The 23,407-nt window shown below is 53.1% G+C and overlaps 2 protein-coding genes across 2 annotated transcripts in view; one reads left to right on the forward strand and one right to left on the reverse strand.

Moving 5' to 3' along the window:
- Window positions 1–2,346: 2,346 nt before the first annotated feature.
- Window positions 2,347–10,508, reverse strand: LOC119111218 (collagen alpha-1(I) chain). The gene is made up of 12 exons (XM_037235037.1): window positions 10,437–10,508; window positions 8,300–8,441; window positions 7,813–7,892; window positions 7,264–7,378; window positions 6,985–6,987; window positions 6,484–6,546; window positions 6,061–6,106; window positions 4,689–5,338; window positions 4,088–4,236; window positions 3,689–3,988; window positions 3,282–3,343; window positions 2,347–2,436 (listed from the first exon to the last, which is right to left on the reverse strand). The coding sequence occupies exons 1-12, from the start codon at window positions 10,506–10,508 to the stop codon at window positions 2,364–2,366; spliced, it is 1,755 nt and encodes a 584-aa protein (XP_037090932.1). The 3' UTR covers window positions 2,347–2,363.
- Window positions 10,509–12,352: 1,844 nt separating this feature from the next.
- LOC119111982 (protein pelota) overlaps window positions 12,353–23,407 on the forward strand; it is a 93,203-nt gene continuing 82,148 nt past the window's right edge. The window contains exons 1-5 of the mRNA XM_037235897.1: window positions 12,353–12,697; window positions 14,698–14,790; window positions 16,564–16,714; window positions 17,682–17,795; window positions 18,443–18,583. Of these exons, the coding sequence (XP_037091792.1) occupies window positions 12,657–12,697; window positions 14,698–14,790; window positions 16,564–16,714; window positions 17,682–17,795; window positions 18,443–18,583 (540 nt within the window). The 5' untranslated portion in view covers window positions 12,353–12,656. The remainder of the gene's footprint in view (window positions 12,698–14,697; window positions 14,791–16,563; window positions 16,715–17,681; window positions 17,796–18,442; window positions 18,584–23,407) is intronic.

Genomic DNA, 23,407 nt, shown 5'->3' on the forward strand with positions numbered 1-23,407 from the left:
CTGGTTTGCCGGCCCCCCGCTGACTGTACCCCCAGCATGCTGATTTGTCCAGGCAGTGTGCGCCCCTGCGCGACACCGGCTCCGCGGCCGCGCCAGCACGGCAGGCCAGAGGAGCCAGGTCAGGCCGGACCTGGCCAACACCACTCGATAATAGCAACATATTAGCTGCGCGCCTCACCACCTCAGCACTTGGCCCACAAACCCGCCAAGCTGGGAAAAGGCCGTGCAATTCCTGCATAGCAAGGTTAATGGGAAAGTGTCAGACCAAAAATGATTATCACCTGTCAACTATGCCAAGCCCTCAAACACCTACATTGGCCGGGCAAAACGTGGCATTCGGAACCGCTTTAATGAGCACATCCGAAGTGTAAAAATAACACCAAAATTAATCCATTCGGTGACCACTTCACTAACGCACATCCCACGGAAATCGTCGACACAGATTGGCTCAAAATATTCATCCTGCAGGTATGCAAAGATATTGCTGATAAAAATAACAGAATCAATTCAGATAAGAAACACCGAACCTACACTGAACACCATAGCTTCCTCCTGGAGCCTTTTGAAGCATGTCCCATATGACGTTATCTGGTAATGCAACCTCTCAGTAACATGGCTGCTCGATGTAATGCGACCCGAGAACAGCGTGCGATTTTCTGGAATGTTCTACCGCACGACGGAATCGAATGTTTGCTTCACATGCAAGTACTGAGGAAGCTCCATGGCCGAAGTGAAGCATACACATACCTTTCTGGACCAACGCAATCTGTTATGTGCGTTAAGTTATCCTCATCTATCTCCCCATATAAATCATCATGCTGCTCATCCCATTAGCGATATGTAAATATTCACTGCGAGACTTGCTCGAAATTTTTGAAGTCGGTTGGTTTTTGGCTTCCTAGGAATCGGAAAAAATCAATACTTTTCCGTCGCGTGTGTTCATCTCGTCTTCTTTTCCGCTTAGTGATGTTAACTGTATTCCGGACAATCAGTTACGAGCTGAATAACTTTCGCACCACATTTCACGTTCACACATCGTGTCATAAAATCGGCAGCCGCCGGTCTTGCACCACTGAAGTGGGACGGAAACGTGGCTAGTGTAGAATATGCACTGCCTGGCCACGTACCCGCCGCCGTTCCACCTTCAGTGGAAGCACTATAGGTAGACCAACAGCGGTCGGACAAACATGAAATATCATGTACACCTAGTGGCTTAGGCAAGCGAGCGAACACGAAAAGCGCCATACCAGTTCGCAGTCACTACGTGATAGCAGGTGCCTAAGAATGCAACGCACACGCCGCCAGTGCCTCGGTACGTCAGACTCACACCAGAAAAGCACACGTTTCATTTGAGACGAATGTGTATTATCCAAATTAAATGTGAAATACAAAACATGCATTATATAATGCATATCGCCGACGGATACTTCGACGATATTCGCCTGAAAACATCTACTTAGCACTTACACTACACCTAAAATATTAGGCGCCGACGGCGACAGACGAAACACCTGACTGCCCCCTACAGCACGGCACGGCCCGCAGCACCGGCCCACAGCAGACTAACGGACCCCAGCGGTGGGGGCCGGCCATCTCGGCCCGGCCCGTGCGCAGCGAGCGCTAGCAGCCGGGCAGCGGGGACACACGGCACGCGCGGCTCTGCCCACACCTCGCAATCCGGAGGGAGCGTCTTCAGAGTACGACCGCACGTCGGCCGACCTGGGACCACTGAGACCGGAGACCGGCCGACCTGGGACCACTGAGACCAGAGCTTGGCCCACCTGGGACCGCTGAGACCACAGCCTAGCCGACCTGGGGCCACTGAGACCAGAGACTGGCCGACCTGGAACCACTGAGACCAGAGACCAATCGATCTGGGGCCACTGAAACCGGACCGGTCGACCTGGGGCCACTGGGACCAGAGACTGGCCGACCTGGGACCACTGAGACCAGAGACCAATCGACCTGGGGCCACTGAGACCAGACCGGTCAACCTGGGACCACTGCGGCCAAAGATCGGCGGACCTGAGGCCACTGAGACCAGAGACCGGCGAACCTAGGACCAGACCACATCAGCCATCGCGGCACCTCAGGTCGGCGGCATGCCGGCGGAACGCCTCGGCTCGGCTCACATCAACACTTGCCTGCGCGGCGGCGGCGGCAGCGGCGGCGGCGGCGGTGGCGACGGCGAAACGACACAACTGAGCGCTCTGTGCATAGGCGGGGGTGGGCGGCGGCGGCGTGTGCATGGTCCCGGGCCCTGGCGGCGGCAGCGGCGACGGCGGCCGGCCGCGCAGGGCCCGGGCCGTCGGCGGCCGGCCGGGCCGCGGCGCCGGCCGCCCGCTGGCTGGCGCTCCGGCCGGCTAATGGCGGCTGGCCTCCGGACGGCCGGAGGAGGGCGCCGGACGCGCCGGCTGCAGCGGCGGCATCGGCCTCCTGCCCAACACACGAGCAGCGGTCAGCCGCCGCCGCACGAGGCGCCCGCTCCACACATCGTCAGAGCACGCACACGCATACACAAGGAAAGCGACTCGAGACGGCGTGAAACAGTGCTAGACATGCAACAACTTTAACTAACACCAACAGCATAGAGCTGTCACAGGCTGACGTGCTACCAGTGCCTTGATATAATGTGATGACGGAATATAAAAAAACTGTTTCCTTTATGCATGTCATAACACGCTTCCCATATAGTGGAAAGTACCGGCTAACATAAAACATACGACAAAAACCACCTGTCCAGTTGTTTTCTTAAGCAAATAACAACCAACTTTCAATACGCTGGGGGTGATCTTTAAAAGAAACGATCAAACAGCTATTGCTGAAACAAATGGCATAGCGCGAATTCCGTATTGAATTTTGACTACCTGATACCCATTGACTACCACTACCTGACTTGACTACCATACCATGACTACCATTTTGACTGTCTGACTACTATTTACAACATAGCTGGTGGAATGAATCGTATAACAACGGTGGGGTGTCAACCTACTCCCTCGAGATCGTACGCATTCACTGGGAATCCGTGCGGAGGATAGGAAGAGTGTGGCCAGATAGATACGACCTTGACCCCGTCAAGACCGCATAAGCACCGACATCAGGACGTCACCGTCAGATGGTGTCCGACTGCGCGCCCGACACCCGACACGGCCGACACTCCCACACCCTGAGGCATCATCTACCATGCGAGACGACTCTACCTCGAAACACCCCCGCATTACGTGCTCGCGGGAGACATGATTGGACTGGACCACCCGGCCCAAACGCGGCCGACTGACCTTTCGGAGCTGTGCTGGCTGCCGTTGGTGGGCCGGTCAGTCGGCTCGTCTCGAGCGCTGGTCTGCGGACGGCACACACAGGGGTCACCGTCACCGGCTCCACCCGCTGCCAGCAGTCACTGTCAGCTGTGCCACGCGCCACTCACTGTACCGGCCGTCACCGACCACTTCAGCACGTGCCAGCCGTTTCTGACGACTGCAGCAGGGCACCAGCCACACCCCAGCTAGCAGAAGTCAATGACAGCTGTACCAATCATCACCAGTAACTGTACGAAGGGAACAGACAGCTGAAGTCTGGGTCATCAGCGCTGGACCAGGGACCGCAGCGAACTGTACCCGACGTGGCGGCCAGCGGCCCCCGACAACACCGTCGCCCTCGCCCGGCGCGGGCGTACAGCACCGCTCACCGTGGCCGGCTCCGACGACATCTTCTTAGCGGCGGTGTTGGACTGCTTGGCCGGCGGTCCGTCCGGATACCGGATGTCGCGGTAGGCCTCCGCCCGCCTCTGCGCACCCGACAGCTCCTCCTCCTCCTCCTCCTCCTCCGAGAGCTCGCCGCCGGCGCCGCGCTCGGGCGAGTGCTGTCGGCCCGGCGGCCGGCGGTGCTCCGGGTACCGATCGTCGGCGGCCTGCGGCCTGCCCTGGGGCCGCCGCTCGCCCGAGCGGGGCCGCCTCTCGCCCGAGCGAGGCCGCTGATCGCCGGACAGCTGCCGGACGGGCGGGCGCGCGCCGGACGCCGGCGGGCTGGCCTGGTCGCGCGAGCGCGGCCGGCCGCCCCGCTCGCCGCTGCGCAGCCGACGCTCCACGATCTCGCGCTCGCGCGCCGCCGTGTCGACCGGGCGCGCGCCGCCAAAGATGCTGCTGGAGGCGGCCGCCGGCTTGCCGATCTCCTCGGAGGGCGCGGTGCGCGGTTTCAGGTTGAGTCGCGGACGGCCGCCCGGACCCCGCTCAATGCCTGCCGAGCCACCGGTCAGGTCAGGTCAGGTCAGGTCAGGTTAGGTCAGGTCAGGTCAGGTCAGGTTAGGTCGGTGATAGGTGCGGCGCACACGCCCGTGCATCATGATCAGACACGACAGACGCGCTGGCGCAACACAAACCAGTTGAAAGTCGACACACGCCAGCACGGCACACACCCCACACCACAGGCCACAGCGCAGTGCGACACCGAACATCGCCACGGCAATCGATCGACGACCACAGCGTCCGGCACAAAGCAACACGCGGTAGTCGGCCGGTTCGCCTCAGGAGCTTGTCGCTCCAACACGAGCGGCACGATTATCGGAGCGCACGGCACGGGGGTCTGACGCAGGGCGGGCACGAGTGCCGACCCCGGCCCCAAACAAACCCCACGCCCCGCCGAGCCTCCGCGCCAGGCCGTGGCCAGGCGGCGGCGGCAGCAGCACGCACCTGCTCCGGGTCCGGGTCCGGGTCCGTCGGGGCCGCCAGGCCGTGGCGGGCCGGCGAAGCGTCGCCCGTCGCGGTCCGGCCCTGGTCCGGGCGCGTCCCGGCCGTAGCCCCGCGGCCCCTCTCTCTCGTAGCCCGGCGGTCCATCGCGGCCGTACCGTGGCCCGTCGCGCTCGTGGCGCGGGCCGCCGCGATCGTGGCCGGCCGGGCCGTCGTACCGCGGTCCGCCGCGGTCCGGGCCGTCTCGGTCGTATCGCGGGCCGTCGCCGCGCGGCGGGTACCTGGGGCCGTCGCGGTCTGGTCCGCCCCTGTCGTACCGGGGCCCGTCGCGGTCGTGACCGGGACCACCGCCCCTGTCGTACCCGGGACCACCGCCCCTGTCGTACCGGGGACCGTCGCGGTCATACCCGGGACCTCCGCCCCTGTCGTACCGGGGACCGTCGCGGTCGTAACCGGGGCCTCCTCTGTCGTACCCGGGACCTCCACCTCTGTCGTGGCCGGGACCTCCGCCCCTGTCGTACCCAGGCCCTCCCGCTCTCGCGTACCCCGGTCCTCCCCCTCTGTCGTGCCCTGGGCCCCCACCCATGTGCCTGGGACCGTCGCGGTCGTATCCGGGGGGTCCGTCCCTCTGGTACCGTGGGCCGCCGCCGCTCCTGCAATCCAAGGACAGTTGTTACCTGTGAACACCAGCACGCCACGGCCAGCCCAGCTTCATCCCAAGCAGCCGAGCGACCCCAAGCTACCCAACAACTTTAACACTCGCCGTCTTCCACCACACAGCCTCGCCACAGCGCCACCGGCCACTAGAGCACGAGCGCGCTACCATCGCGCCGGCCTTGCGGCGATGCCCGGGGCTGCCAGCGCAGAGACGGCATATACCAGACAGCTGAGAAGGCAGGTACTGCGGTACCCGGCTGTACACAGCGGCGAAAGGCGGACTCGAAGCCCGCTACAAATACCGCGTAGTGTTTCCTAAAGCGAGCCACCGATAACTAACCACCCTCACCAGCGCCACACCCCATCACCCGTGTTGCGACCGAATGTACTCCAGTGTCTCTGGAGCGGGTCCTTGGACAAAATGTAAATCCATCAAAAGTGCAAAATGTAAATCCATCTGCGAGCTTCCTAAATAAAATGGATTGGTGCACATTTCCTCAAATATTCCAGTTAAAATCCATTTACACCCTCCGACCAACCAACAACACTTACATACTGCATGTCCGAGGACATCCGTGGCGCAGACCCCCCTCTAAACGAACGCGACGTGACTACATAACGTGTCCATACACCAACGCCGCGACCGGGCTGTGCATGAACGCCGGCGCCGGGCCGGCCGGTCGGTGCGGCACCTAACCTCGGCGGTCGACCCTCCTACCTGTCCAGCGGCCGCGGCGGCCCCTCCTGCCGGTCACCGCTCCGGCCTGGGAAGGTCACCGGGTGGGCGTCACGCAGGGACCTCCGCGGCGGCGGAGGCGGACAGCACGGCTCCGGGAACGGTGCAGAGCACATAGCCCAGGGCGCCGGCGCAGCGACACAGGTCATCACACAGCACACCTACACTCACGATGGCCCGCAAATCTGACCGTCACACGAGAGTTCACGGGTCCAAGTTGTCACACAAATTCAGACCCGTCTCACTGACCGTTCTAAGGCCAGTCACCACACCTACGCGAAGCCACGCTCCGGAGCCCCACGCCCTCACGGCCACTGGAGCCGGCCAGTCTGGCGCAGCGGCTGACGCCGCCGCGCCGCCGAACCTCACTGGCGGCTGCGGCAGCCGGTCCCGGGCGGCACTCACCGCGGTCCAGGCGCCGGTCCTGGTGCGGCGGGCCGTGCGGCGGGCCGCCGCGCACGTCCGCGTCTGCCGGGACAGCCGGAGTCAGGGCCGCACCGACGGCCGGCGACGCCGCGGCACCGTCGGGACAATACCACGGAGGTGGGCGAGCGTGTTGCGTTTCAGGAGTTCGAAGACAGTGCGTCACGAGTTTCACGGCAGCGGGGTTAGCGGTTACGAATACGCAGCATCGCCGACTTAAACAGTCCAAAAGTGCAAGGTCCGCGCATCATAACCACACATATCATAGCTCTATGTGACCAAAACAACTTCCGCGGTGAAACGGCCGCAAACTTCAAACCCGCGCCGTTCCCGGTCTGCTGCCCGGTCGGCAGGGCGGGGCCGTGCGGGCGGGTGCACACCTGCTGGCGCCGCGGGCCGGCCGTCGCCCGCGCCCCGGTCCGGGCCGCGCTCCTCCCGACCGGCGGGCTCGTTCAGCTCCAGCCGCAGCCGGCGACCGCACACCTCCTGCGTCGGGGACACGGCCGTCAGACGGCACACGGCGGCGGCATCGGGGGCCGAACACAACGGGCCGCACGGATGACGAGCGGGCAGGCGAGCGATCCACACGCGCGGATGAGAAAAACTGGCTCAATTTCCGGCTTGTGTCTCAAGCGGGCTATAACCGGGCGCACTTACAACATAGCGCACGAGGATCCACGTTCTGCTGCGTTAGGAGCACAGATACAGACACAGACAGAACACGGCCGCGCCGCTGCCGGCCGGCGCACGTGACCGCCGTACGCACCAGCCCATCCATGCGCAGCGCCTGGATCAGGTCGTCGCGGGTGTCGAACTCGACGTGGCCGTGGCCGGCCCGTCGGCCTCTGGGGTCGGTCGGCAGGTCGACGTGCCGCACCTGCGGCGGCGCGCGCTGGTCAGACACCGACCAGCACGGCCGGGGGCACACACTCACACACACACACGGCAGGCAGCGCCCGACAGCGCCACCATCTGTCGCGTGGGCTGCTTAGGCCCCACCGGCACACTCGAAGCGTTGCCAGTGCAATGCTGGCTGCGATGTAGCTGCTATGCCAGATGCGTGAAGGGGATGTGCGAGACAACAGATGCACTCTGTATGCGCAGGTACACACTCCACGCTTGCACTACCGAATTATGGCGCTTTTCGGCATTCAGCACTTGAGCTTCCCCGCGGCGGTAATGCTCACGGACGTCCGACCACAGCGCCGAGGCCGACCCGCCGTCCGAGCCCCATCACTTAATACTCTGAGACCCGGCAGCCGGTGCCGGCGCGCGGCCGTCTCGCACCACACCTCCGGCCGACTGACCCACCCGCAGGCCGCGGAACAGGTCGGCCAGCATGGCCGGCTCGGCGCCGTCCGCCACGTTGGACACGAACACCTTGAAGGGCGCTGCGGCCGGCACGCTCATCAGGTCGAGCGGCAACGCGACGCCGGGCGGCGGCTCCGGCTCGCCACCCAGCGCGTCTGCCGGCGAGGAGGCGGCACGGGTCAGCCGTCGACACGGGCCAGGCGGCGGCGGGACGGGGCCCAGGAGTTCCGGCGGCCCGCCGAGGGCGCTGATCGACCACTCGCAGACCGTCGTCGGCAGCGAGTCATTAGGGAGCGTATTTTCGCAACTGCAGTGCGGATGCCGACATTCAAATGCCCGTGCCAAGGCCCGCATGGTCAGCACACCAGCAGCCCCGGTGATCCCCGACGTCTGCACCGTTCGGTGGCCTCAGCGCCGCGGAACGACCCGCCACGACCGCCGCTCGGCTCAGCAGCGCAGCGGCCAGGCCACGGACGAGCCCACTAACCGATCTCGTCCATCTCGTCCGCCCACGAGTCGATCGGCTGACTCATGAGCGCCGCCTTGCCGTCCGGCTCCAGCAACGTGTTCAGATCCATGGCCGGGCCGCTCTTCTTCCTGGCCTTGTTGGCAGCAGCCGTGGGGTTCAGCTGGTGCACACAGATGGGTGTCAGAGACCGACTGGGGCGCGTGGGACATCAGCGGCCGCGCTCGAACAACGCTGCGTAGCCGTGGGATCGCTCACATTGCCTGCCATGACATAAATGGTTGGATCAGTTGAGTTCTGCTTGTTGTTGGGGCTTTTAGGCACTTCTACTGTGAGGCCAGATAGCGGCCATAGCATTTTCCTAATCAAAACTCTTCCAAAAATTCCCGAATTACCATTGTGCGACGTGAATTTCTAAGATCGGTGTGCATGTAGAATAGGGTTGACATCTGAAACATCAGTTCAGTTCGGAACAAATCACTAGTGACGATGGCTTACATAACTATTATCCCACAAGTGTGCCACATTAGATGGCTGGTGAGAAAAAACCGAACGTAATGTGTGACAGACATTCATTGGGAGAGAGACTTAATCAGGACACATTAATTTGGAAGCTAGACAATGCAAAAAGGGGAAAAGTACCATAAAGGGCACGATGTTCCATAACATATATCAGCAGCACTGTCATGGCATCTATCCAATAAACACTGATCTGTAAAGTTGTACATATGATAGCATAACTATGTTACAAAGCAAGGTCATAATACAGAGGAAAATAGCAAGCCATGATTTGCTGAAGCAACAGAGCATGTCAAGGAAAAATGTGAAATGCTTTTAAGGGTATGTTCTCAAAACTAAATCATACCTTGTAACATTTTTTACATGCATTACACAATGAACTGTGATGTTATGTAATTGAAAACATAGAAAATGCTATGTAATTGAAAACATAGAACACACATTGTATCTAATGATTACTCACATGATACTAAGATTACTCACATGTATCTAAGGATGAATATTAATGTTCATCTCCAAACTGCATCCTGCAAAATGGACAATTTGGTAATGACACCAAAACAGCCATGGAAGGATATCATCAATCATGAACTGCAGCATCAACTAATCCTGAACATGCCCAAACAGTGATACGAAGCCCACAACTTAAACACACATTATCATCAGCTGAGTACAATGAGATACCACATCCTATACCTATCCACCAACCATGAGCAGGTTTGCATGGGTGCCTCCACCCAACAGTTCTGGGGCACTTCAAACTGTACATTATTGCCCATGTTAGAAACCCATGTGAAAGCCAGAAACATTGCCCACGCACACCTGTACATTGGCATTGCACGGGATGTACTCATGTATGCTTGTACATGGGTACATCCACTGTTGATAAATGAAAGACAGGAAGTAAGGCAGGTAAAGGTACTGATGGTGCTGAATGAGTGAATAATTGTCATTATTCTGAGGCTAAATACTTTGACTACCTATTCAAGTTTGGTGGCAATTACCTGTGGTTCCAGTCATATTGCTTTAAAATGATGAGGCATTCTGACAATCTAAATAACGTGAGGTCATGATGCGAGCCTATTAATCCTGTTCCCACAATAAAACAAAACAAGCAGTTTATCTCAAGTCCTCAGTACAAACACATTAAAAATTGTGATATACTATGCTGACCACTTTAAGTATGTGCTGTATCTATATTTGCACAGCAGCAAGATATACATGTGAACTATATGTGCCACATTTTTCAGTTGAGATGTTCAGCACTTCACTTTCACTAGCACTAGACCAGCCTGGCCAGGATGTCAAAGCCAGTGTTGGTTACCTAAGCTTTTGACATGAAGTGAGTGTCTTGCAGATACAAATAATGGCCAATGGAGCAATCACCTACTTGCCACTATCTGGCTGCATAGAGAAAATGTCCTGCCTTAGAGAAGGTATTGAAGCAAGCATCAGACATGATTAAATCAGCTTACTTATGCATATTGGTATACTTCAAAGTGGAAAAGACTGTTCTAGACAACATTTCTCAACTTGGTAAATGTGCTCCTTAATATGTCATTGATTGCAACATAAAATGTTTGCATGACAATGAGGTCCTGCCAAACTAGCCATTAAAAACTGCCACTCCAACACTCACTTGCACTGCTTCCATCTCCTGAGAGGTGGCGATGGCAGTGCTGGGGGTGTTTGCCAAACCAAATATTGTCATGTACCCATGTCACTCCTCGTGATGTTCTTGCATATTTCATGTCAGTTCAAAGGGAATGGTCCACATTCAAAGACATTGAAGCAAGCATGACATAAGATGACATAAGCCAACTATTGGCATAACTTTAAGTGGAACAGACAATTTGACAATGCAATTTTCCTGATTAGTAAATATGCTCATCAATACATCATTGTGTGATTACCTCACTGTACCTTGCACATCAGTGATTGAGTGCCAATTGATCACCATTATATCTGGAAATTATGCTCACAAACAAAGAATATGAGTGACTTGACTTTAAGTATTTCTCAGTTGTGATCATCGCATGGCTCATGAAATGGCAGAACTTGAAGACTACTGTAGCATCATGGATTCCTGGGTAACTTTGAACTACTAATTCCTCGGGAACTGAACAAGTCCTGTGGTATCAGGTAAGATCAGGTTAGCTGCTGACTGGTACTGATGAGTGTCCACTTCTAAGAACACATAACTATTTCACCAGATAAGGATTACATATTTTTAGATATAGTTATATGCAATCAAGAGTATATGCTTGAATCTCCATAAAATTTGCATCTGGTAAGTTTTGGTTATTCTTACCATGCATTTGTAAAATTATACTACTGGTTTCAAAATGACCTGCAACAACCTGCCCATTAAAACAACCTTATACTATGAAATAAATGCCCTGAAGTGCAATGCAGGGACCAGTGCTAAGATGAGGTTTAGGCAAGCAGATAAAGGATAACCATAACAACATTTATGAGTTTCACCATATACAGCATAACATGCTGTAATATGATAGTAGCCTAACCTTGGCATTGGTTCAGTGATAGCTGAAAGCATGAGGTTTTTTACCTTTATGCAGGTTACCAAGAAGTCTAGTAGTGAATGATGAGCAGGGCAGTGCAAAAATTTTAAGACATCAGGCTCATAATGAAAATGGCATGCCTTAATTTCAGTTATGACCAATAACAAGATTGGGGCAATGTGCTACCTAGAGACAGTATATTTGCAACTTATTATCAGGCGAGTCTAGGTTAGGTACATCCCACCAGCAATTAGCCTGTGGCCTAGGTACAGAGCAACTACATGTATGTTTAAACCATTAAAAAAATTATTTATTTGTATATGCTGGATTTTGGTGCCTAACAATATCCTTTATGTTACCAGCCCTGAAGACTGATTTCAATAAATATGGGCACCTAGTACCCACTCCACTCAGGTACCACAACCTGTTAACTGTATTGACAGGGAACTGTAGCTATCAAAATAAAACTCAGATAGTCAGGCCGCAACAATTACATCATGGGTGATGAGAGGTAACTAGAAGACTTCATTTAAACATGACACCTTAAAACGTACGCGCTTAGGGAGCACGGCTACAAAAGCGACGCAGAAATACAGCCGACTTTTGAGCTACTACGGGAACTATGCTACTTTGGGCGACACAAATATCGTCAGCCAATTGCAGTGCGATAAGCCATAAGTGCGCTGGCAAATCAATAATTCCTCAGGATGCATGTTCAATAGCATACACCGCGCCGGCATGAACCTACCGCATGCCACCATTTTCGGCGACTGGCCTGTCCTAATAATAATATGTCGATCAAAAATTAGCTTCCTTCTGTAAAGAACAAAACTGTTATACAAAATTAATTATTTTTATTGTAAGATGCGATTTTGTGTACTATGAGGAACGGTGAAAGTAGGATAGATAATGTACCTTTTATATATTTCTTAGCACTTCAACCGTAAGGTGAAACCTGCGCGTATGTGACACACACGGCGCAAAGGTGATGCAAGCTCGATGCGTTGGTGGCTTTCAGAAGACCTACGATTGGAGAGGGCGGTTGTCGCAGCTGTGGCCAATCTTAGCGACCTAGTGGCCTTGTTTAGCGCGTAAAGTGCTGCATGTACCTCGGCGCTGAGGGGTCTCGTGCGTGCCCCATCGTTAGCGTGGTTAGATCGTTGACTAGACGTTGCACCAAGGATTTACAATGTGATGGTAGTCGTGAAAACTATGGATTACCGTTGTACAGTATTTCTGGCCTGCTGATCGGCAATTGCTGATCGTGATCACCTGGTAGTCAAACAGCTGTTTCAATCTGTTGACTAAGAATCTGTCAAGAACAGTGCACATTCAAGATGAAGCTGCTCAGCCGTGACATTGATAAAGATGGAAAGGGGTATGATTGCCAATATTTGCTTGGCATTCTGCACATTTAGAATACTGATTGTGCATGCTGAAGGCCAATGTAGTCTAGGTGCATATCATACAGATGTTTCCACGCAGCTGTCTTATGGCATCTTGGCCACGGTTTAGAAAGATAACGCTCCGGAGGGATAAACGCTTAAATGCATCTGTTTTCGTCTTGAAGCAAATTGAAGGCAACCTTTTCATGTGGTGTATTATCTATTCCTCAATTTTTTTTTGTGTGTGACACTTGATAACATGTGGCTAGTACTTTCAGGGGTAAACTATACCAAGTGTTATTATGATGTGTCTTGACCCTAATGCAGGTGTACCTTTAGAGCAGAGCTTATAAGCTGTGCAAGGAAAATTAACATGATGAATATTCTAAGGGGTATCCTCAGGAGGCCTCTTCAGAAAGCAATATTACACACCCAATCATGTAATATTTGTATCATATAAGCAAACAGGAATACACACCTAATCATATAATATCTTTCTTGTGTTCTTAGGGTCTATACCTACCAATTGACATCACTTTTTCATGTTATGAGGTCTACAATGCATGCGAATTGACATGCTATCTATGATGTAGGTAGCAGCATTGAATCAGGCAACATGCAGGTGTTCTTGGTTCTGTGTTTTCCTTACTGCAGAGTTGGCTTTCTCAGAATAGCACTTTTTGGAAATGTATGTGCATTAAGGTGTAGTCTGATTCTACAATTTATGAGTTTCTTAGCATCCTTTTTGGTGAAGTTTTTTGCATGTTTTGTGAATGCATAGAGAGCTAAAATTGATCATTTGAAAGTATTTCATGAAAGTTTGTTAAGTTTAGTTTAAGTTTAAGCTCTTTTAGAAAGTTTAAGCTCTATGAAAGTTTGCTTACAGTGAAGTACAGGGAGAGGAAGTAACATGCACATTACTATTGACGTGAATGCTTTAAGCAAAGCTCCATTAGCCTGCTGATTGCTCAGTTTGCTGTAACATCTGTAATGTACACTGACATTGAGTGTAAATGTCTTAAGCCATGCCAAAATGGGTATCAATCAAATCCTTGCGACCAAGGGGACTCATGTTGTGTATGTAAATATCATGTGAGGTAGTTTGACATCTCTTTAACCCTATCTGGCTTCAATTTGTTCAGTATGTTAAACAACTAACAGGATAGGAAGTGTAAAGTCATGTGAGATGAACTATCAAAAGATCAGCACAAGCATGCATCAGACACACTTTGACATGTACTCACATACAGTGTGTGCATGTGTGTAACCATCCATTGATGTATTGACAACGTGATAAGAGGGTATGTTTGGCACAGATAGTTAAAGTTTTTATGGCATGACATGGACTTTTCTCTCGGTTGATATGAAGCAGGGGGAGAATGGTCGGAGTGAGATCATAAGGGGTTAAAGAGAGGACAAATAAGCTTACACCATATTTATGTACACATGATTAAGCACTTTTGCTGCGGAGATTTGTTCGGTACCCATCAGAATATGCAGTTCAGAGTCCTTTCCTTTGTAATCACTGCGCCCCCCCCCCCCCCCCCTCCAGTCACTTTCTCTTGGATCAAATGGCACACCTACTCGGTGTTACAGTCAGCAGCATAGAATCAGCAGAGTTAGAGATTGCTAAGGGCTTTCCTAAAAGCATCCAAGTCAATGTTAACTTTTTATGATGCCTTGTTGTCTCCCTAAGGGCACAAATGGCTTAAATCGACCAAAGTATGAGCTTATTGCCACCCCAATAATTATGCAGGAATTTTGACAAAATTGACAGAGCTCGCCTTGAACCAGTAAACCAGAGTTTGTCACCGAGCACCCATATACCGCCGAACACCCATACATGTCCAAAGCAGTTGTTGGTGATTGCTCTTTCTTCAAAGGGAATGGAACATTCAGAAATTTGTCGAGGAAAGAGCACAGTGTCATGTGCCACCCCATTGCATATTTGTGTTAACATCTCACCCACTAACCATTTCTGTTCCTATTCCAGCCGTGTGTCATTGGTTCCTGAGGATGCAGAAGACATATGGCACGCATACAACCTTATTCATCCAGGGGATACCATCAGAGCATCAACAATCAGGTATCATACTCCCTGTGTGGGTTTTTTTATTGCAGGCTGCCACCATATTTTGACAAAGAGCATCACATTGGAATGCTGTGTGTACCCTAAAGGTGGCGTTTTATGTACTTGGGATTCAAATCCTTTAATTTTTAGTCTCACTTTACATATGAGTTTCAAATAGACTTGACCGCTCCAAATTCGTGGAACATGAATATCTAGTTGTTCTCACTTTTAAACTGATTTTCTTGGTCTCTGGCTGACTGTTCTCAATGCTTCCATCAGAAATGTATTTCAAACTCAGTCAAAACAATGGAGGGAGACATTTTGTGCCATTCAGCATTGGTGATAGCTTTAGTTTTAATGAGGCATGGAGAAGTTTATGACAAGACAGGCATGGTACCATGCCATTTCCCTCAAGCGCCTGTTGGGCTGATTCCGGTGATGCAAGCGGCAACCTATGGTACTGACCCGGCTACCTCTGTCTCTGTCGGGAATGGGGGCGACGCCGGCGTAGGCTTGTTGTTGGGCCTCGTGAAATCGCAGCCTTTCTTCATTACCTCCGGCTTTGGCTTCGGCTTTATGCAGTTTTCCACGGTTGACTGGTTTCGGCCCCGACTTCGAGGCGTTCTTAACAGCTGGCTTTGGCTTTGGTCTCGGCTTCTAACAAGTTTTGAAGTATAGTCCGGCTGCAGCTCGACATGATCTTCAAGTGCTGGGTTCGGATTGGTCATGGCCATTTCCTCATTGCAGTGGCAGCCTTACTTTACAAAAATAGTCTTGCCCGCCCTATTACCCAAGTATGCCGCAACTGTTTAAGGCTGTGGCGCATGCATGGCTAGCAGTCCAAACCAGTTGGTCATTGTCAGGACCAATTAACAACTTATGACCACCGGAGAGCTATACGTTGTACACTGGGTTCGGCTTTGGCATCGTCACTTTGACTGGTGTGTTTGGCTTTGGCTCCGCGTTTCTAAGTTGGAAGACGCTTTCTTCAGGTTTGGTTTCGCGTGCGCAAATTTCGAAGCCTCGGACTCACATCTCACAAATGCGAAGCAATTGTCTTTGGCTTCGACCCCGCAGTTTTAAAACTTCAGGCCACTGGCTTCGGCTTTCAGCTGCGCTTCATGTAATTGTGTGGCTTCGGGTGCAGCTTCAAGGTCAGAAGCCTGGCTTCGTCCCCATGTCTGGTCCATGTATTTTTTCCTGATCATGTTTGTATTGCTGTTATTTAGCACTTCTGTAGGTAACCAGTGGGGTGCGTTTCCACTCTCCGGTCACCCCTTCTCCCCTCACATGGTGTTTTTAAAAACCGTCTCATGTTTGGTCAGTTGCCGTTGTACGGGATCGTTCGAAATTATTTAAGTAGGTCAAAGTCATGAGCTAGGGAAACGCGTCAAGGTTGGCAAGAATTGTTCAGGAAGTGACTGACACCTGATTATGTTCTCTGGACATATATTACCGTGTATATTGTCGTGTCATAATCCGCCTTTTCTCTGCATTTTCGTGGTTGTAAGCACAGTGCACTCAAGGATATCAGTAGGATGTTTTTTTTACCTTTCCATACAGTCCTTGAAGTTTTCAGCAATCTTATTGAATGGTGTCGTCTGATCCCATTCAATCGCCCAATGTGATCTGTCAGGCGTGCGCGCCAGAAGAGCGTGTCATGCGTGCGCGTGGTGCACCGCTGGGCGAGCGTGCCGGGCCGGCGCAGGCCGATGTCCCGTGCCTTTGTGCCGAGCTGGGCGCTCGAGGGACTGCCGTCACCCCGGTGCGCGCGCCTCTGCCGTGCAGGAAGGTGCAGACCGAGTCGGCCACCGGGTCATCCTCCAGCAACCGGGTGCGGACCACGCTCACCATCCAGGCCGAGGACACCGACTTTGACACGCACGGCGCTGTCCTCCGCGTCAAGGGCCGCAACGTCGAGGAAAACCAATACGTCAAGGTGAGGCCGACGGGCCGCCGAGCATCCCTGTGACGTCACACGGTGAGGCCGGCCGGCCGCCGAGCGCCCTCGGTGACGTCATAAGGTGAGGCCGCCGGGCATCCCCCAGGGACGTCACAAGGTGAGGCCGGCCGGCCGCCGAGGAGCCCGGTGACGTCACACGGTGGGGCTGGTCGGCTACCGAACGTCCCCGGTGACGTCATACGGTGAGGCTGGTCGGCCGCTGAACATCCCTGGGGAAGCCACACGGTGAGGCCGGTCAGCCGCCAAGCGTCCCCGGTGACGTCACAAGGTGCCCGGATGAACCCGCTTCTTATGTTAAATTGTTCCGTCCGTGATGCTAATGCCCCGGCGCATTCTTTCCGTAAAAGTATGGGCAGTTATGCCAGTGTGCTGCAGAAAGTTGTCTTGATGGAGATATCTGCGCTGTGGCTTGTGGTCCCGATGTCCGCGTCCGCGGCTGCCCCATCTTTTACACGATCGTTGGGCGGTCCTGAAAATATTCCAGGGATTTGATTCCGTTTCTCTGGTAGTATATTTGCATAGCCGATAAAGAGACGGCAATGTTTGTTTTTTCGAACCGGCAGGGGTTCATTGTGTGATCAGTTTCACAGACACATTTCAGCATGACGGAGTACACTTCCCGCTGCATTGTGTCCCTTGCATTTTAGCCATTATCGAGGACATTCATTTAGTTGTCTAGACACATCTCGTCTCGCGCGCCTAGCTTATCTGCTGTCACGTACCGCATTGAAGCAAAACAGACGTATTGCGTGATTTGCAAGCAATTCGATTGGGTGGTCGATCAGTCGGTAGATTGAAGAGTTACCGCATTCAGCTGGTATGGCTAGATTGTCACCCAATCAGAGATACCTCCGATTGTTTCAAAGGTTTGATCATTGGCAAAACACCACTTTGGGTGCTGTCTATTCAGTTGTGTTGAGTGGTACACAAAACTCCTCCACAGATGGGAGCCTACCACACCATCGATATCGAGGCTAACAGGAAGTTTATGCTATACAAGACCTACTGGGACACCGTCTCCATCGAACGTGTGGAGATGGCGTGTGACCCCACCCAGGTAATCTATCAGGTCATTTGAATTGTGCAGCCGCGTTGTAGTCGGGTCACGTGCGTCGCATTCTTGTAACTGAAATCGGTTGTGCTCGGCCTTAAAGTGTGCGATTGAGTCACGACAGCCACCAGTGCCACCATGTGTAAGCGACCGACGTATAATGTGGCTGTGTGAGGCAGCATGTCATGGTGCTTGATCAGCTGCGTCACGACGCCACCTTCACGCGCCTGTGTGTGAGCCGTGCGCCGATGTGAGCCGCGCCCCTGTGTGAGCCGCGCGCCGGTGTCCCCGTGTGAGCCGTGCCCCTGTGAGCGGTGCCCTGTGTGAGCATTGTGCATGTGCCTTTGTATCAGCCGTGTGCCGGTGCCCCCGTGTGAGCCTCGTGCCATTGCCTCTGTGTGAGCCGTGCCTCTGTGTCAGCCGTGTGCCGGTGTCCCCTGTGCGAGCCGTGCGCCGGTGCCCCTGTGTGAGCCGTGCCTCTGTGTCAGCCGTGTGCCGGTGTTCCCTGTGCGAGCCGTGCGCTGGTGCCCCTGTGTGAGCCGTGCCTCTGTGTCAGCCGTACACCGGTGCCCCCGTGTGAGCCGTGCGCCGGTGCCCCTGTGCGAGCCGTGCGCCGATGTCCCCGTGTGAGCCGTGTCCCTGTTTCCGTGCAGCACGCGGACCTGGCGGCGGTGGTAATGCAGGAGGGGATCGCGCACGTCTGCCTGGTCACCTCCTGCATGACACTGGTCCGCGCCAAGATCGACCAGCCCATCCCCAGGAAGCGCAAGGGCCACACGTCCCAGCACGATAAGGTGAGCGGCTGACCGCGGCCGGCGCCGGCCTGGCACGCGTCAGACGCGCGCCAGTGTGAGGAGCGGACGTCAGGGCCGGGCCGGGGTGAGATCGGCGGCCATGTGCAGCCGTCGCCGACTTTCCGCGGGGCGAGGGGTCACTGAGCGTCCGCTGACCGCAGATAACTGCCCTCGCTCAGTGTGATGTGGATGCTGCTCGCTGGACGGGCGTTCACACGCTGCAGTTGTCTTCGCGTTGGATATACGTGCCACCGATGTCTTCTGGACGTGCACGCATCTCAGCATGTCGGGCGGTTGTCGGGTGTGAGTGTCGCATCAGCTGCACGGGTGTGAGTGTCGCATCAGCTGCACGGGCGAGTGTGTCGCGGACAGCTGATCGCCGCGAGTTCCAGATAGCATGTCGAGCGGTTGTCGGGTGTGGGTGTCGCACCAGCAGCACGGGTGAGTGTGTCGCGGACAGCTGATGACCGCGGGTTCCAGATAGCATGTCGAGCGGTTGTCGGGTGTGGGTGTCGCACCAGCAGCACGGGCGAGTGTACCGCGGGCGATGACTGCGGGTTCCCGACCAGGGTCACCGCTGAAGGCCGACTAATGGAGCTGTTCGCTTACCTTCACGGCGTCGCATCTTGTACCTCTGATGCTGTTGTCACTGTCACGAAGGTGCCGATGATTATTGTGGCTATGAGGCAGTGATGGCAGTAGTAGACATGCTGACTGGGGAATCTGGGAGCATTGGACAAGGTTTGCGGTGACTGCTCAGGATGTACAGATATCGGAGACCAGGGAAGGTTTGAGTCTTTTTGGCCGCCATTGGCCATTTCAGAGCTATGGCGTGGCACTGGCATTGCATCATTGGCTTAACCGGTGGAGCGAGGTGAGACGAGACGCAAATGTAAGGGAAAGTTGGAGAACCTAGGAACGTTTCTAACTTGCCCGTCTTCAATGACCGAAGGGTGGGTGGAGAGATGATCGTAACGGCGAACCGGTTAGACGCTGGCATCCCCCGAATGGATCGCATTCAAACGTCAGTAGTTGAAGGCGCGGCCGTCAGTTGGCCGTGAGGTCTGCAGTCACCAATAGATGGCAGGCCATTTTACGCGGCTGCGGGGTGCTGGTGGTAGGCTTGAGGGCGGATTAGGCTGTTATTTTAGGGCAAAGCTGTTCTATCAGAGGTTATTCCGATAATCATGCTTATAGCTATGCATATATGTTTGTATGCATGTACGTTAATACTTATGCAGGTATGTATGTATGTCCGCGTGCATGCACGTGTACATGCATGTACGCGTGTGTGGGTGTGGGTGTGAGTGTGTGTGGGTGTGTGCGTATGCATACAATCATTTTCAAGTTCCATTCACGCGGACATAACGTTTTGAATACCGTAGTCAATATAATGTCCACTCTGACACGTTAAAGATAGAGGTGAATCTGATGAAAGCATGTTGAGTACTGCCTAAGGAAGCAAGTAGACTGTATTTGGACGAACTGCGATAAGTCGCGTGCACAAAGCTGTATGTATGTGGCCCGACGTTATCACGGCACATGGCCGACGGCTGCAGCATTCTCACAGCGGGAATAGGCGTTGCAAGGACTTTTGAAGCGAGGATCTGGGTACGACCGCTGATACATTAATAGTCTTAGTAATCTTCGGCAAACAGCGCCTAAAGAGTTCCAAGTCACGTAACTTCTACAAGGCTATGATGTCCGGACTGCTGCGTCATTTTTAATATCCCCGGCCAAATGCCCTGGACGAGGATGTTGGGAAACAGGTATCTTCCTTGTGCTGTTTGCCGGTCCAAGCCCAGCGTTGCTTGCCTCAGTTGTCGATCATTCCTCTCCCCTTTGGTCTGGACCATCCAGCGCGACCACTCCTCTTCCCCTGGTCTGGACCATCCAGCGCCATCACTCCTCTCCCCTAGTAGTCTGGACCATCCAGCGCTCCAGACTGCGCGGCGCTAGCCAAATGCTAAACTTGCCGTTCTTGACGCTAGATGACATCACTGTACCGTGGGCGTCGAGCTTTACCTCCTGCGGTTTCGACAATCGACGGTAGCATTTATTGCGTTAGCTCATCACATTGGTGATAGCACTTGTCCTCTATCTTAACTGCTGATGAAGCAAATCACCAATCACAAACCTGTGCGAATAATTTGAGAAAGCTATTTATGTTCAGATTTCAGAAAAGGACCTACTCATATCCCAATGTCTGTCACTCCTGTACTTTTGCAGGACCTCCAAGAAATAGCTGGGCGTACCTCTACAGCACCTAGTGTCGTTTTGAGCGGTTCGAATGCAATCAGGTGACGCATTTCTTAGCCGTGCAAACATCCTAAACAAAATACAAACCCCTACTGCAGAAAGTAGTACGTTTAGGGAAGGTATCAAAGGGGTGTTTAGGGAGGGGGCTAAGATGGCGTTCGGGGAGATATATTGGGAAAATCTGACGTTTTGTTTGTTGTGAAAAAGGTTGCAGTCAGGTGGAAAGTCTGACTACTTCGAAAGATGTGCTCAGGTGATGGTGTGTTCAGAAACGAGTTTAAACGGGGCGATCGCAGTGAATTTAGGGAGTAAAATTACCGGCGTTTTTTGGCATGAGATCGGCAAAATTACAACTGCAGGTCGTTTGCTTTCATACTCCAAGTTGGTTATTGATTTTGAAAAGAGCGTTTAGGTGGTTTTAAATCGCACATACATCGGTGCTTGAGTTTGGACTTTTGAAATTTTCAAAATGCCATTTTTAGACAAGTTGCTTGTCAAAAGGTGAGAACGGACCGAAAATTTGTCATGCCCACGACGAGGCGCCCACGTTTTGCGGGCAGCTACGTTCGAAAGAGGAAATCCGATGGCTTCCTCACGACCCACGGAGTCCCCGTCGAAGACTGACTGTCACCAGCAGATCCACCGGCTCCCTTTTCCCTCACACAGGCGCATAACTTTCTTTGTGTCCTTGTTTTCGGCATGTGCTGTAAAAGCTCTTCGAAGAAATGACAACATATTGAAAAAACTGTGTTCGGATGAAGCCCCAGCAAATTTCAGACGAGGCATACTGCATCTGCCCGCCTTGGAATTGTCATTGATCTGGGTCAGCTGGCGCTGGCATGGTAAAAAATGCACCGCTTGGACATGGCCCCCGGCAAGGCCTTGTGATAATGACGCCGGGCCTGTTGTGTTTCCGATCTGCTGTAGCGCTATTGTGTTCGCAGTGCCATCCACATACGTTTGTGGCAAAAAACGTTGTTTTCATCGATAAGGCCGGGTGCTTCCAGCAAACTTTGGGGTCAGGCACTTTGAGAAGCAGGTTACTGGATGCGACTGGACACTAATGAATCCAATCGTTTAATACCCGCTCGGGTGGGGTGTCGGCTTGACCCTCCCCCCCCCGAAGGTTTTTCCGGAATGATTTCCGAACGACGCGGCGCAGCCGCACCAAATTTTGCAGAGCTGTAGACAATTGAACAGCGGATCATATGCTATCAAAGATTGGATTTACCTTGTAAGATCGCTGATCTGCGGCAGGTCCAAATCGGGTCAGGGATTCAGCGTAGTCAATTTCAAGGGAATCTTTCAATCTGATGGAACAACGGAATGTTAGGCGAGGCCATACATCTCATCTCTAGAGATACTTTCTGAGGCAAAACAGCAATTGAATGACCAAATGTCATTGACCTAGGGTCAGATATGAAGATCAGACCAAGGTTAAAGCTAGTCTGTTTTATTACTCTAGGGCTTCCTGTTTGGGGTGGTTCCTGGTGCTCATTTCGGATTTGTTGATAACATGAACCGCATTAGACATATTCCATGGACTTCTTATGGGTCATAATAGATCACTGACCTAAAATGACACAGTTCAGCATTCATTTTTTGTGAGCATATTGCCTAGCTTAATGTTTGTCACGTGTTCAAATGCAAAACTCAAAGCAGTCTTCTACGATTTTGGTCACCATGACCTTGGATAGGTCAAAAAGGTCACTGGCCACCTTGAATGAGCGTTTGACCTTTCGCCTAGAACAGGTTTTGTTTTGTCCCTCGCTGCGGTCGTGCTATGTGAAATGTCGTTACTGGACGTCGCCCTTGTGGCGGTGTCGCTTCCTCTGCCGTCCGGCCGTCAACAAGCTTGCTTAGCCGTTGGCTTGCGGTTCTGGACCTAGGCCTGAGGGTCCTAGGGGACCTAGGCCTAGGCCTAAACCTAGGGGTTGGAACTGGGGCTGGAGCTAGGGCCGGAGCTGGGACTGGGACTGGGACTGGGACCGGGACCGGGACTGTGACTGTGACTGTGACTGTGACTGTGACTGACGTTAGGATTAGGTCTGGGGGCTTTGATTTGCTTTAAGGCCTTACTTTGCATCCTAGTATGCATGTTATGCTCTCATACATTTGTTTCCGCACCTAGTAGCATTTGTTTCGGTGAAGTCATCTGCCGGCATACCATACTCAGCACTGTATGCCTTCAATGATCGCGAGTTGTATACCCATTTATTGCACGGCTTTTTTGGGGTACCTGCTGCCTTTTTTGTTGTAGGAAGAAACAACGTTTTGCTAGAAAGTAGTGACGTGACAATTATTTCATTGTAATTTTTAGGGCCAGAGTTACAGGACAATTCTGTGTGAGATGAGTTTGTTTGCGCTTGTGAGTTGAGTAATGAAAAGGCGAAACATAATATTTTGGCTCCTATTCTTTCCTGATTTATTGGAATTTCAGTTATTTCCTCTAGTTACACAGCAGTATCATGCTGGTTGCGTGACATAAACTATCGTTTACCGGACTGCCCAGGTTAAAAAACAAGATGGCTTCTTTTCAATGTAGAGTGAAAACCTTGATGAATG

This window comes from Pollicipes pollicipes, unplaced genomic scaffold (assembly GCF_011947565.3).
Source record: "Pollicipes pollicipes isolate AB1234 unplaced genomic scaffold, Ppol_2.1 Scaffold_7261;HRSCAF=8764_pilon_pilon_pilon, whole genome shotgun sequence".
In the NCBI taxonomy this organism is placed as follows: domain Eukaryota; kingdom Metazoa; phylum Arthropoda; class Thecostraca; order Pollicipedomorpha; family Pollicipedidae; genus Pollicipes; species Pollicipes pollicipes.